This window comes from Marmota monax, unplaced genomic scaffold (genome assembly GCF_021218885.2).
Source record: "Marmota monax isolate L192 unplaced genomic scaffold, Marmota_monax_Labrador192_F-V1.1 WCK01_AAM20220418_F8-fsc00190, whole genome shotgun sequence".
Taxonomy (NCBI): Eukaryota; Metazoa; Chordata; class Mammalia; order Rodentia; family Sciuridae; genus Marmota; species Marmota monax.
Window position 1 is genome coordinate 1587060 of NW_026693010.1, and position 15092 is coordinate 1602151.

The following is a 15092-nucleotide window of genomic DNA, read 5'->3' on the forward strand; positions in this document are numbered from 1 at the left end:
GAAACCACCGCTGAGTCAGAGTCCTAATTCAGCCTCATACCAGGCCTCTCTCCAAGCCAAAGCTGAGAGGCTGGGGAAGAGGAACCCCCAGGAGAAGTGGAAAGTCTAAATCCCCCAGGGGAACAATTAGTGGGTAGTTCCTCCCTCAAGGGAGGGAGACAGTCCTTTGGAACAGAGGTTGCAGAGTTGATGGAGCTGGGTTGTCACAGAGGGACATGGGCCCACAGTGGGAAGTTACTGAAAACCCCTTACCATCTAACCTCTCAGGGCCCTCAGACCCAGGCCCAGCCAAGGCAGAGGTGTGGAGGTATGAGGTGCTGTCAGGCACCTGTGCTTCTATCATCAACTCTGAGGGGTCATGGCAAAGGCCACACACACTTTGGCCTAGTGCATCCTCAGGAGAGTTCAGCGGTCCCCAACAGGCTGCACAGGCTGGCAGGACTCTTGGGAAAGGAACAGCCCACTCTACAGGGGCTACCCATCCACTTTTTGCCAGCATAGAGTAGACGGTGGGCTGAGGAGTGTAGCCCAGAGTCAGCTGGTCTGGGTTCCCAGCATAGCTGGGTAGGCTGGGAGGTCTCCAGTCTCCGGGGCTAACAGGATAAGGCCTGGTCCTGGGAGGGGGGGCTGGAGTGAAACACTCCATGCCTGCCCTCCCAGGCGCCCCTGTTCCAGAGGAACCGGCTCTGACTTCTGAGACAGAACACCACTCCCATTTCCCTTTTCTGCCCAGCCCTCCAGCCATCCCTCCCCTAGCCCCCTGCTCAGGTCCCCAAAGGAACCCAGTTCATCCAGCTTCACGGTGTCTGGGGTCTAACGAGGGGACTCGGACCCCTTTTCCCTCCTTGGAGCAGCCTTCCCCTCAAAGGAATGTGCGTCTGCAGGGTCTGGCAGGGGGCCACCGGACTCCTAATAAGGCACTTCAGGCTGATCCTAGCCAAAGCCTTTGGGGACCCTCTCTGCCCTGCAAATTCACATGCTGGGAGGCCTTTGGGGCCCAGGCAACGTGTTCCCGAGTCGTTGGCCTTGACAAGATGTCTGCGGCAGTTTCCTGGCAAGCCCGGGTGGGGCCGCCGGGGATGACGGGCTGCTCAAGGGCGCTCCAGAGCCAGGAGGTCCCCCTGTAGGGGCCGCGGGTACGCGGCGAGTCTAAAGGCCTCGCGGCGGTGGCGGCTGGCGGGGAGGGGGACTTATTTAGTCCTGTGCTCGGATCTCTTAGGCAACGCGCAAGTATGCACGGGCGACCGCCGCCGGGGAGACGCCACAGCAAACGTCCTTTGGGAGGGCGCGAAGGGCATCGCGGCGCTCCCAGCGTCCCGCGCGCGGGGACGCGGCGCGACGTCATCCGCGCGCGCGCGGGCGCCGGAAGTGCGGTGTCGGCAGCTGGGCGCCGCAGGCGCACGTGTGGAGCCCGGTACCTGGTGCGGCGGGTGAGCTCCGCGCGGCGTGAGACTCCTTCCTCGCGTCCCGCATCCCTCCGGCGCCTGGTTGGCGAGCCCTCCCCCTCGCGCCCCGAGCCGCCTTGTGGTTGCTGGGTGTGGGGAGGGGGTGCTCGGAGTCAGGCCAGGCTTTACCCCACCGGTCGCTTTCCGCTCCCCGGCTGGTGGATGCCTTGCAAAGGCCGCCAGCTCATCTCACGGCGGGGGAATGGAGCCAGGTTCCTCCCGGGGAAGGGTGATGAGAAGGGCAGGTCCTTCTTCTGGGAATCCTGGGGTCCCGGCCATGGCTGAGCCTCAGTTTCTCCCGCTTTTTGGCTCTTCTCGTGCCCCAGACCAAGAAGGGCCTCAGATCTCAGTGCATCCCTCTTGAGCCGACCACTTACCACCCCCATATCTCACTGCTCAGAACTTGGGTCTCACAGGCCTTATGTCCGGACCGCTTGTCCATATCCTGCCTCTTGGCCCTTTGTTCATGCCCATACTCCCCTCTCCAGGTCTAGCACTTGCAGACATCAACACAATGAGCTTCGTGGCCTATGAAGAGCTGATCAAAGAGGGTGACACAGCCATCCTGTCACTGGGTCATGGCTCAATGGTGGCAGTGCGTGTGCAGCGTGGGGCACAGACCCAGACCCGGCACGGTGTCTTGCGGCATTCAGTCGACCTCATTGGCCGTCCCTTTGGCTCCAAGGTGATCTGCAGCCGAGGTGGCTGGGTGTATGTGCTTCACCCCACACCTGAGCTCTGGACGCTGAACTTACCACATCGCACACAAATCCTCTACTCCACTGACATCGCCCTGCTCACTATGATGCTGGAGCTGCGGCCTGGTTCTGTGGTCTGCGAGTCTGGTGAGTGCCTCAGGCTGCCTCAGTTCTGAGAAACTGATGGGGAGGTAGAGGTCAGAGCCAAGGTCCGGACATTCTGCAGCCTGCCCTTTGTGTGGACAGGCATGGCTAATCATTTTATTTTAGCAGCCCCTTTAGACTGCAGGGAGTGAGGGTAGAAGCAGGGAATCCTATTTGGTTGTGTTGTCATCGGATTGAGAAATGGTGGGGTCTGGACCTGGAAGATCAGGAGGAGTTGGTGTCCTTGAGGGTCCTGCTTGTCTTGGTGGGGCAGGGCTGGTGTTACTTGGCGCTGACCAAGGTGCTGACTACCCATCGCTATCCTTTTGCTGCCAGAGAGACAGTGTTGCCCCTTCTTGGAGGGAGATGGGGGCTACTCCAGGATCTCATTGTAGTGGGGATCCTGCCCTGTGTTCATTTATAGCCAGGAATTTACCTACCTCCAGTGAAGGCTGGCACCACTGTCCCTGAGCCAGGGCCTGGGGGTGATAGAGTGATTGAGAGCTGTTACGTATGTGTGCATGTACATGTTGGAACCACCTGGGGCCGTGATCAAGATGTGCCAAGAACAACCCTGGGCCCAGATGCAGCTGGATTCCTGGTGGTATGCTACTCAGGGTCTGGAAGAATCTCTGCTGCTGGTGTTTTGAGGCACCTCTCTGGGGTGCCTGGGGCGTGGGGAGCAGGATTCAGAGCCAACTCTGTCAGCTCTCCCTGTGCTTCCTGAGCCAGGCATCAGCCTCTCAGATGCTCATCCCATTTTGTCAGTCTACATACTTCTGCTCTTCTGTGAGATTGCAGCTTCCTGTCCTTAAATAAGAAGGTGGAAATTGAGCCTGTAAGACCACTTCAGAGCTGTTGATTGAGGGGAAGCTTGTAAGACAGGGTCTCATGTTTGAGGGTAACTTAGAGGAACCCTCAGGCTAGAGTAGTCCTGGAAGATTTCTCTGAGGAGGGGATAAGTGAGTCAAAAATGATGAGACCAGGCACGGTGGTACACGCCTGTAATCCCAGAGACTCCGGAGGCTGAGGCAGGAGGATCACAAGTTCCAAGCCAGCCTCAGCAAAAGCAAGACGCTAAGCAACTCAGTGAGACCCTGTCTCTAAATACAAAACAGGGCTGGGGATGTGGCACAGTGGTCCAGTGCCCCTGAGTTCAGTGCCCAGTACCCAGGAAAAAAAATGATGAGGAGATACTACCAAGAGCCAAGTGAGAACTGTGCAAAGGCCCTGAGGTGGGAGATGCCCCTGAGGCGATAGTTGGCAAGGAGGCTAGTATGGTTGGAGGCAGGGAGTGAGCTTAGGGAGGTAATGGGGTACCTCTCGGAGGATTTTCAGGAGTCTGGCTTTCACCTGAGTGGGAGGGGAGCCCAACTGACTGTGCAGAGGGGAGGTAACTGGATGACTATAGAAAAACGCTGCTGGCTGTGTCAACATAGGACTGAAGGTAGCTGTTGCAGAGAGCTGAGGGCAGTGGGGCATAGGTGAGACATGTGGATAGCAAGTTGGGACTAGCTTCTGGAGAGATTTGGAAGGAGGTGGCAGGAGTCCCTGGTGACTTTCATGTGGGATGGGAGAAGTGGGTTGATGGTGCCACCATGGCATCTGGCCCTAGCAATGGGTGTTGTTGCCTGGGTCTGAGAAGCCTCACAGGGAATAGATCTGGGGTTGGATGGGGTCCAGCTTTGCACATCAGTGCTGATATGGCTGTGTGTTGAGGGGGAGGTAGCAAGTGCAGTGGGTGCTACACCAGGAATCAATGTGTTGCCATCAAGTAGGCACTTGAAGCTGTGGTGGGCCGAAGGCCAGCACAGGCCCTGCAGGACAGAGTTGAGCAGAGGGCAGCTATGAAGGAGGCTGGAGAGGAATTGGGGAGACGGGTGATTTGGGGGGAAAATGGAGCTGCGGGGTAGGTTGACTGCTGTACCATGTACCCAAGGTCAGGGCAGGCTCGGGCAGAGCCACATGGGATGGATTTGGGCAGGGTTGGGGTCGGATGGACCTGAGTGGGCCAAAGAGCTGGGCAGCTATTAACAGAACCCTCGACTTGTGGAAGGTGCCAAGGCTGAAGATGGGACAGGCCAGTGGGTTGAGGGTGCCACCATGGTATCTGAACCCTTTTTCTGTCAGCCCTGCTGAACCCAGGCCCTGGGCCTACACCTTGCTGGGACAGGGTAGCGGTGTCATTGCCCTCACCTGTACCTGAAACAGACATAGCCCATCTATTGTAGCCTCAGTGGCCCTGGGGTCAGCTGACCTCTTGGGCCCTCTGTAGGTCCCTCCAGGTGAGCATGAAGCTGTTTCCTGGGTGGCTGTGGGCTTTGAGCAACCCCCTGACACCTGTCTGGTCTTGTCTTGCCAGGCACTGGTAGTGGTTCTGTGTCCCATGCCATCATCCGCAGCATTGCCCCCACAGGCCACCTGCACACAGTGGAGTTTCACCAGCAGCGGGCAGACAAAGCCAGGGAGGAGTTCCAGGAGCATCGAGTGGGCCACTGGGTGACAGTGCGCACCCAGGATGTGTGCCGCAGTGGCTTTGGTGTGAGCCACGTGGCTGATGCTGTCTTCTTGGACATCCCATCACCCTGGGAGGCTGTGGGCCATGCCTGGGATGCCCTCAAGGTTGAAGGTGTGTAAGAGATTCTGGGAGGGCTGCAGCCTGTGGGGCTAAGAGTTTGGGGTAGAGCGCTGGGGCCACCTCAGCTCTGAGTCAACTGGAGCCCAGGAAGGTACAGACACCTCCAGGCCATGTAGTGACAGTGGCTAGGCAAGGGCTCCTTTTTGACCTGGCTAAGGAATCAGGTTGGGGAGGATAGGCCCCTCTCCACTCTTGCAATGGACATGACAGACCTCTGGGGACTCTAGCAGCTCATCTGAGTGCAGGCAGGCTCTGCATGACAGGATGGGCCTGGCTCATGGGGCAGTCCGGCTGTTTCCTGTAGTCTACCCTCCCCCATGAGACAGAGCCAGGCAGCTGGCCCCTTTTAGGGAAGATGCCGGTGTGGAGGCGGAGTCCTGAGGGAGGCTAGGGAAGGAAGGTCGGGCCCCAAGCCAGGGAGGCAGCTGGTGAGTCCCAGGGATTTTGCCTTTTCTGGAAAAGGAGCTAGCCAGGAGCCAGGGCCACTCCCCTCACACCCCCAGCTAAGGGCTGCAGTGCAGAAGGTGGGGGCTGGACAGCCACTGCCTCTAAGACACAGGCCAAGGTCCTCCTGCTGGCTCAGGCTTGGCCTAGGACCCCTGTGTCCCTGATCTCTGCTGAGCTGGCCTGGGCCTCAGGAAGGGGCAGCCTGTGGGAGTACACAGGCTCCTGGCATCCCCACACCTGCCCCCTATGGTGTGGCCCTGCCTACGTGGGGGTCCTCTGCTTTGGGGTCCCTGGAGGGCCCAGGCCCAGGGAGGCCTTCCTCAGGAGGAGCACTGAGGCACTGGTGCCTGTATGTTACCCCTTCCCATGTCCTGTTGAGCTCCTGGCCCCTGCCCTAGATCTGTGGGTTCTGGGTTCTGTAACTGCTCACTTTTTCATGGATCTGGTGTATGTTTTGTTTATTTTGTTTTGTTGTAATGCTCGGATGGAAGCCAGGGCCTCATATGCTAAGGAAGCCTCCACCACTGAGCTGCACTGCCAGCCCCATTTCAGTGGCAGGCTTGTTTGTGGTGCCAGGCAGGGAAGCATATAGTCTACTCTTCCTCAGAGGTGACATTGCCTGTGGGTTGGTGTCAAGCTGCAGGCACATTGCCCATCCCCAGATCCCCCAGTGGCAGGGGTGTGGCTGAGGGAACCCAGCCATGGTATGTTTGTAGACCTGCCTGGGCTTGATACACCTCTTCCCTGCCTCAGCTTCCCCATGACCCCCTGCCAGGATGGGGACCTGGGATGGACTCTCACGTACTTCAGGTGGGCTGGGCAACACCCATGGGCTGCCCTGGTGGGAGGCGGTGGAGAGCTCAGACTATCTATCCTCAGGGTAAGCACCTCCTGTTCCCAGGAGCCAGCGACAGCCTCTAATTTCCTGTGACAGCAGCAGCCCACATACCGCCCCAGTGCTGCCGTATTGTTGGAGCTATTCCTGGCCCAGCTCTGACAGCTGTGCTGGCCTGGCCCCACCCCAACCCCAGCCTTGGCCCTTGGCTGCCTCCTAGAAGGCAGAATAAGCAGTCCCACTGGAGGCCAGTGAGATCCAGACAGTGGATTTGGCCTGGCTTCTAGGCACAGGAGGGGTTGGAGTGGTGGCCAAGCTGGACCAGTGGACTGTAGCTTCTTCCACATGCTCCCAGGCTCCAGGATAGCTCCTGCCGTAAGGCAGGCCAGCAGATGGGGGCTAGACTTCTGCAAGGTCCACGCACAGCCCTTTATCCAGGAGGTCCCTATTCTCTGTGGCCTGAGAGCTCAGAGGCTCTGCGGACTGCCTTAGGCCAATCTCTGACCCACCTCCTGCTCCCTGCAGGTGGGCGTTTCTGCTCCTTCTCACCATGCATTGAGCAGGTGCAGCGCACATGCCAGGCGCTGGCAGCCCGCGGCTTCACGGAGCTGAGCACCCTGGAGGTGCTGCCACAGGTCTACAATGTGCGCACTGTCAGCCTGCCCCTGCCTGACCTAGGAGCCAACGACCCACAGGCCAGCACAGGCACTCCTGCCAACCCTGACGCCAGCCCCTTCCGCAGCGGCACACCCATGAAGGAGGCTGTCGGCCACACAGGCTACCTGACTTTCGCCACCAAGACCCCAGGCTAACAGGTCCTGGGGGGAGCGCCAAGGAGCTGGGAGCATCCTGGGGCAAGAGGAAGGCCAGGGGCCACCTTTTATGGCAGTGGATGCCTGCTGGGGTTTGTGTTTAGAAACAGATGGTGGGGCGGGGCTTGGGGCCTCCTGGGTGGCCAAAGGGGCAGGCAAGAAGGGCTGGCCGTTATCATCATCTGTGGAAGGAATACTTCTGCCCGCATCCCTGCCGAGCCCAGAATCTGGTCTGACTGCTTTTTGTAGTCAGTGTGAAACCTCATTGCCATAGGTTCTCCTGGGTGTTGAGGCTAAGGAGTGACGGGGTCTAACTCCTTTCTCAGGTGGACCTATGGGAGAAAGGGGTGGAGGAGGGTCAGAGCTTGCAGTGTCTCATAGGGCTGGGGACCATCCCATCCCTGAGCCACTGGTGGTCCTGGGGCTTGGCCGGAAGCCATGGTGGAGCTGACCTGGAGAATGCTGCCCTACCCTGCCCATCTCTGCCTCTCCAGTTGCTGTGAGGACTGTGCTTACCCAGGATGCTGGGGAGGTGACCCTGCTGTCTGGCCTCCAGGTACCCAGGCCTCAGGTATTCTCACATCTAGGGGCAGGATCTCCTGCCACCAACCCCCAGGAGGATCATTCTGCAGCCCTGGCCCAGCCAGAGCCCTTTATGAGTTATCTTTGGGGTCATGCTGCAGCCTGACCTGCAGAGGAATTGCCCAGTATGATGGTTATTTGCTTCTGGTGACCCACCCTGGGCCTTCCTTGGCTTGTGGAGGAGGTCCTCCATGGGGACAGTAGTTCCCAAAATCTCCAAAGAGGGCACCTTTATCACCACCTCTGGAAGACTTAGGGCATGTTTCTCAAGGAGTGGGGGACATGAAGGGTGAGTCACCAGGGCTTTAGTCCCTGGTGGTCACCCCAGTGCATGGCCTTGGGCCTGTGTCCAGCGCTGAGGCCACTGGTGCAGAGCTAGCCGTCAGAGCCTCAGGTGCCAACCCAGCACGGCTCGCTCCCATGTATGCCTAAACAATAAATGTGCTCTCCCGCTATGCTGACTGGCCTCTCACTGCCTACTGGTCCACCCTTAGCTGGTTTCCAGGGCAATCTGCCCTGCACTTGGCCCTCCTGGCCCCCGCCCCCTGCTTCTGCCTCTGCCCCAGGGTAGTCACTGTAGGGGCTCCAAACTCCGGGACAGTGGCATCCTGGGATTCAGTGGACAGATGGGCAAGTGTGTGGCCACCCCTCTCTAGCTGCAGAGGGGGCCCCTCATTTCTAGACCCGGGGGGAGTGTGAGGGTCCAAGAGTGCTAGTCCTCCATGGCCCATGGCCTGTGTGCCCTCCCTCCCCTAAAGAACCCAGTGACCTTCCTGGTAGTGGTGTCCTGGCCCCCTGTTCCCTGAAGTCTCTCACTGCAAGTCGCCTCTGGGTGGAGCTGACACAGCCCAAGAAGCCTGTGTCCCCTCAGAATTGTTCAGGGTCCCTAGCATGACTGGTCCTACTCTAGGGATTTTATCCCTCTCTGGGACCTGGCCTGACCTCTAACCTCATGTCCAGCCTAGGGAACAGGCCAGGAGTTCCAGAGGGTCATGAACTGCTTGAAGGCACCCTGAAGATTTCATGCTGTCCCATACCTGCTCCATTCTGCCTGAACTGGCTTGCTGGCCTTGAGGAAGAGCCTGTGGTGACCCTCAGGGCACAGTTCTACACAGTCACAAGCACACAGATCTCAAGGACTGCAGGGCCCAGGTAACTGAGGCTGGCAGCCCAAACTGCTGCCCTGGTTAAGTCACCAAGCCCGCCCTCAGGTGAAAAGACTCAGTGCCTTTGAGGGGGAGCAGCAGGAAAGCCAAGGCCACCCATGGTGCCCCATAGGACAGCTGCTGTTTGGATCTGGGCTGCTTGTAGCCCTCCTGCCCCGACCAACCATGAATCCTGCCATTTCTTATCTGGAGCTCCGCCTCGTCCAGTGTCAAACTTTGTGGGTCCTTCAAGACCCACATAATGTCCATTCTTGGTATTGCTTTTCTTTTCTTTCTTTCTTTCTTTTTTTAAGAGAGGAAGAAAGAATTTTTAATATTTATTTTTTTTAGTTTTCGGCGGACACAACATCTGTTTGTATGTGGTGCTGAGGATCGAACCCAGGCCACACGCATGCCAGGCGAGCGCGCCACTGCTTGAGCCACATCCCCAGCCCTTGGTATTGCTTTTCTAGACTTGGTCACACCCAGCTGGAGCACCCCATACAGCCATCTTCTGTCCCCATCTCACCCTGATCACCCTGCAGGGCTGTCTGCATAGCAGGAGAGCAGAGACCAAGTGATGCCCAGGTCTGTAGACCTGGGGCCTGACTCCCAGGGGGCAGTGACAGGCTCACAACTAGTGAGTGACCAGTCAGCAGGTCCCTGATGTCACCTGAGTCAATAACACAGGGTTTGTCATGGGGCCAGTGTTGGAAACTCCCTGCTCAGCCTGACGCTTGCTCGCCTCAAGGCCTCAGTTTTTCCTTGATGAACATCCATCACCCACTGTGTGGCCAAGGAAATGACACACTTGGCTTCCTGCCAGCCTGACTCCCAGCTCCAAGTCCCTCAAGGCCCTGAGCATGTCCCCAAGTCAGACCCTGGCTCACCTGTTCCGAGGCTCGTAGATGAGGATCCCACCCTGGGGACAGGAGGAGTCTACCTGTGGGGGCCTGGCTCCAGGAAGCACTAGGGCCTTAAGATGTTCCACCCCTCAACCAGGAACCAGGGCTGGGTCTTGATGGGGCATGGGTGGCATGAGGGACACTAGGTCACTGAGGGAGGTCATGCTGCCACCCTGTCTGCCAGCCTATCAACCTGCCCTCCTCCCCCTCTGCCTGGCACTCTGCAGAGGCCTCATCCTTTCCTGTGTGCTGGAGAGCTTGCCAGGCCAGGGAGACGATGCCACTGTCACCCCAGCATGGCCTGCTACACAGGTGAAGGGACAGGCCCAGAGTCTCACCTGCCTCTGCCCACCCCGCCTCATTAGGGACTCAAGGGGTTGGGCTGACCCACATCCTGCCCGGTCTGGAGAACTGCTCCAAGCACAGGCTGGGGGCTATGGGCTGCAGGCCAGCCTGGGGGTGCCCTGCCTCTTGGTAGGTAGAGTGGAGTGTCCTCTGGGAGGGGCCTGGCTCCAGGTCTGGGCCTGCAGTGCCCCAGGACAGCATGCAGGAGAGCTGCTTGTGTGTGGCTCTTGAGACTGACTTCACAAACCTGGGGGGCCTTCATCCAGCAGGTGTGCCTTGGGCACCTGCCTTGTATCAGGCCTCCTAAATATGCTCAGGGTAGCCTGGATCTGCCTCCAGGGACTCCCAAGAACTAGGCACAGGTGGGCACATGGTTCAGGTGAAATGTGGCCAATGGGCCAGTGGAGGTTGGGAACAGGAGGGTCCAAGGAGTCCCCACAAAGAAGGGACAGAAATCTGTACTTGATCTTGTGGGCAGTGTAGCTCACATGGATAGCTGCTCTTATCAGGGATAGGCAGGCCTCTGGAGAATGTGAGCCCTGGGGAGCTCAGCCTTTGGGCTCCCTGGGAGAGCCACTTGGGCTCAAGGTGGGTGGCATCCTGTGGATGAGACAGTGCCTTCTCAGTGCGCTCCTGAGTGAGTCTTATCAGCAGTGGGAGCACAGCTCACAGCTTGCCACGGTTGCTTCTGCCCTAGTGAGACCACACAGCTGCTGCTGAGAAGCCCTCCTTTTCCCATCTGCTTCAGAATTCAAGGCCAGAATTTGGGTCCATGTGAGGTCTTTAGACCCTTGCATATCTTTTGCACCTCAGGGCGTTTGCGTGGTTATCAGGATTACAGGAGAGATTTGCAATGGAGACTTATGGAAAATCCAGGTCATCTGCTTATGGGTGCTGTGGACTGGAGCTGGAAGCAATACTGCCTGGGCTGGGCACAGGCAGATGGCACCACATTTGACCTCTACAACCTTCCAGGCAGATGTATTGGTTAGTGGCCACCACACACATCCTGCACACAACCGCCAAAACTCTGCATGGTGTTGAGTTGTGCTCTTGGGCAGCCTCAGCAGGGCTCACTCTTGTGTTGTGCTCTGCTCTCCTCCTGCTGGGACTGGCAGCCAGCATCGCATGTTCAGGCATGGCAGGGGCCAGCCCAGATACACAGGTCTTCGCAAGCCTTTGCTCACTCCCCTGTGCTGGTCATGCACATCTCATGTTGAACCCAAGCCCAAAGGTTGGAGAGACCCTGTGTTGCTAGGAGGAGGAGCTTCAGGATCACAGCTAGGCAGGAGGGCTGGAAGGTGAAGGAACAGGACCCTTCTGCCTTTGCTGACCCAAGAGCTGAGCTTAAAGAGATGACTTGGAGCAGGGTGTGTTGGCCCCAGAGCCTCTGTCAGTACAGCTGGCCTGGCCAGTCTGGGAAGCAGGCTCTGTACAGAGGGTCATCAGCAAGCAGGGACTGTGGTGTTGCTGCTGGCCCAGCCCTAGCGTTGGCCTGGACAGCCTACATAGAGTCTCTGTGCCAAGGGGCCTGTGGGTTTCAGCCCAGGACGAGGGCGTTTCAAAGTCAGGCTGCCTCTGAGGCGGGAGGGAATAACTCAGCTCCCACCAGGCTGAGAATAGCTCAGAATTGGGTCACGCTCACCGAGAGCTCCGGTCACAGCCTCCAGCCTTTGACAATAATCAGCTTTCTCCCGACATCTGTCCCTTCCAGGGGGAGGCAAGAGCTGGCATATTTGCTGAAGAAAGTTGTGGGGAGAGGAGGCTATTTTTAACGGGGAGTCTTGCCTCACCTGCACCCCAGTGGCTGGTCCCACACCCTCCATCCCAGAGGCTGGCAGCCTCCCCCTCCTGCCTACCTTGTGCCTCCCTCCACTTCCAGGATCAGCAACCTCCCATGTGAGCCAGGTGGTGAGAGCAAAGCACCTATGGGTGCCCTGAGGATGTCAGGTGGGGTCAGCCAAGAGGCTGGAACCTGGGCCACCCCTCCTGTGCCCTGGTTGGCCTGGTCCTGTCTTCTGAGGGTTGGGTGGCCACATGCTGCCGCCCAAAGTCCCCTATCCTCTGAGCCCTGCTGACCCATCCTGGGCTCTCCCCTCTACTATGGATAAAGGAGACCTTAAGCAGACACCCTCCTCAGACTCTAGGGGCTCAAGTTCCTCAGGCCCAGGGTCCTTATCCAAGGTGGCACCTTGCCAGCCCACTCAACCCAAGCTCCCTAAGCACATTTCCACAAAGGCTCCAGCTGAACGTGCTAGCCTGCAGCAGCAAGCAAAGGCAGCCTTCGTCCCCCTTGGGTCCTCCAGGGGCCAGGGCCCTCATCAGCCTGTTCTGGTTCCAAACCCTATGCCCCTCCCCTGCCTCCCAGTCTGCCCCAAGCAGCCCAACTTGAACCTTGGTTTCCAATTGTCCTTCAATCCCTGGCCCTAGGGATGAACCCATGTGTCCCTCCCTGTCTGGACACAGGTGTGTGTTTGGGGGAGGAGTGACACTTCTTAAGAGCTCAGTTCCTTCCACCTTTGGCACTGATGAGGTGTGTCATGCCCAGGTAGAGTCTTCAACCCTCCATCAGTGGCCACCCAGCCACCCAGGCTGGGCTCCTGCAGAGGAGGGGACTCTAGCTTTCTCTCCAGATGTGACTGAGTGCAGGTGTACCCAGGCAGCATCTGCATCTCCTGGGAGCTCTGAAGAGACGACTTCAGGTCCACCCCAGACCTCTTCATCTGAAGGTGCATTTCAGCCAGGCTTGGTGGTGCACACCTATAATCCCAGTGGCTCCGGAGGCTAAGGCAGGAGGATTGTGTGTTCAAATCCAGCCTCAGGGGCTGGGGATGTGGCTCAAGCGGTAGCGCGCTCGCCTGGCATGCGTGCGGCCCGGGTTTGATCCTCAGCACCACATACAAACAAAGATGTTGTGTCCGCCAAAAACTAAAAAATAAATATTAAAAAAACTCTCTCTCTCTCATCTATCTTAAAAAAAAAAAAAAATCCAGCCTCAGCAACTTAGTGAGGCCCTAAGCAACTCAGCAAGACCCTGTCTCTAAATAAAATATAAAAAAGGACAGGGGGTATGGTTTAGTAGTTAACCTGGGGTCAATCCCTGGTACCCCCCAAAAATAACTAAAAAGGCACATTTCAGACAGGGTTCTGAGGGACTGGAATAGCATTGAAGTTTGAGAAACACTAGTTTAGCTAATCTTTGTCTTCTCTTTGCTGTAGCAACTAGGAAGCTCAGCCAAATTTGCTGCCCATCTAACAAAAATGTACAGAATTTTTATCATTTCTTCTTCTCACCTAGTTTTGCCTGAGTCTTGCCCTCCTCCTCCCAGAGTATCCTTGAGAAGACTGAGATAGGTGATGTCACAGGCCTTCAGAGCCCATGTCCTTGCTGCCACTTGGGTACATGCCAGTGAGTAGTATATTAGGGTACCAGGCACATCCTTGTGACATAGTAGATGCCCTTTCCTAGGTAAATGTTCCTGCTACATGTCAGGCACATGTGTTTTGATTCTTTACAGACCACAAAGCAGTTCTCATGTTCCAGGTGTCTGAACCATTCCTAAGCTTCAGCCATTTCATGTTCAGGAAACATCCATGAACCTGAGGTTCTCAAATGTGGTCCCTGCACCACATTTGGGATTGCTGTCTCTCCAGGTGATTCCACCCCACAGCTGCCCTGGGACCCCTGAAGGCAGAAACTGGAGGCCCAGCACAGTGCTGTGCAAGGACCTCATGGAGTCTCATCGGCAAACTGAATGTTTCATTTTAAAAAATGAGGTAACTGGGAATTGAACCCAAAGCCCTCTTCCATCATTTCAAAGTAAAATAAAAAGGGCTGGCAGTGTGGCTCAGTGGCAGAGTTCCATCCCCAGCACCACAAACAACTTTTACAGATAACTCAGGTGGGTGGATGCAAGGGAAGAGCAGAGTTGGTACGATGAAGGGAGGTGGGCCCTTATGCTGCTGGGAGATGGGTGCTGGGCTCCCCAGCCCTCTCTCTTGTGTTTCGTTGACCTCTTCCATAATCAGATGTGCCCAGCACCACTGCTCCCAGCCTTGCCTTCACCAGGGTCCCTCCACATAGGTGAACTGTGGGGCTTCTCAGGTTCTCCAGCATTGGGATGGCATCAGAGCCTGGGGAGGAGAGAGCAGTGGATCTTGTACTGTAGGGCAGGTGGGGAGAGAGGGGGTGGCTCTGTCCCTAGCAAGGGTCACTGTGTGTCCATCCTCTATTCCTCCAGGCGTGGCTGTCAGCCAGGAACAAGTTCACTGTGGGTTAGGATGTGTCCCCAGCATGGCCCAGCACTGGGGCAGGAGGAGAGCAGAAGCTGGAGGCTGAGCTGCCCCCACTTTTGCCCCTCAGGAAGTGCTGGCTTCTTCTGATCGCTCCAATGCCAGGGACCTCCTGTGTCCTCCTTCCAGACCCTCCTGGCAATTCTGCTTTGCCTTCCCCAGCCCTGCTGTCACCCCAGAAGATAGCTCAGAACCATGTTTCCTTGCACCCTAATCTGTGGACAGTAGGATATGCCCATTTAACAATCCAAGAGTCTTGACCAGCATATACACCCACGAGACCACCTCAGCCCTGCCAACCCTCTCCCAGGCCTGCTTCCTGTTACATCAATCACACTTGCGCAGCGACTGGATTGGCACACTGGGGCAAGAGACGGAAATGTGCGGTTTCTGAACAGACTGGCCTGCCCAGAAAGCCCCTCTGTGGCAAGAAACTGGCTCATGGTAGTCAGCAGTGCCCAGCTGCCTGCACTGGTCTCCATGATCCCCAAGAGAACTGGACAGTGTGGGCTGCTGGACATGCAGGGTGAGCGAGGTCCCTGGCCTGGCTTCTGCCCAGAAGCCTGGGGCCTGTGAAGGCCTGGCCTGCTGAGGAATGCAGCCCAACTGTGGGTGGCGGGCAGCTGAGGGCCGGGGACAGTGGGGGCAACAGAGGCATGTTGCTAAGCTACAGGCACAGTGGACACTCAGAGCACCAGGCAACAGGGAAGGAGGCATTTCTTGGTGGGGGAAAGCTTGAGACCTCAGGCCACTGGTGTCCCCAGGAGGTCCAGGTGCACTGGCTGCCTGTCCCCTCAGGTGAA

At 57.5% G+C, this 15092-nt stretch overlaps 1 protein-coding gene across 1 annotated transcript; it reads left to right on the forward strand.

The window, feature by feature from the left end:
• Window positions 1-1303: 1303 nt before the first annotated feature.
• Window positions 1304-8056, forward strand: Trmt61a (tRNA methyltransferase 61A). Its single transcript, XM_046453191.1, has 4 exons — window positions 1304-1430; window positions 1934-2290; window positions 4650-4916; window positions 6733-8056. The coding sequence occupies exons 2-4, from the start codon at window positions 1960-1962 to the stop codon at window positions 7017-7019; spliced, it is 885 nt and encodes a 294-aa protein (XP_046309147.1). The 5' UTR covers window positions 1304-1430; window positions 1934-1959; the 3' UTR covers window positions 7020-8056.
• The last annotated feature ends 7036 nt before the right edge of the window (window positions 8057-15092 follow it).

Bases quoted from the DNA above. Each gene is read 5' to 3' on its own strand.
- Trmt61a (XM_046453191.1), top strand. From the start codon at position 1,960: ATGAGCTTCGTGGCCTATGAAGAGCTGATCAAAGAGGGTGACACAGCC. The intron at 2,291-4,649 runs GTGAGTGCCTCA...TTGTCTTGCCAG, and splicing joins TTCTGTGGTCTGCGAGTCTG to GCACTGGTAGTGGTTCTGTG. The intron at 4,917-6,732 runs GTGTGTAAGAGA...TGCTCCCTGCAG, and splicing joins GGATGCCCTCAAGGTTGAAG to GTGGGCGTTTCTGCTCCTTC.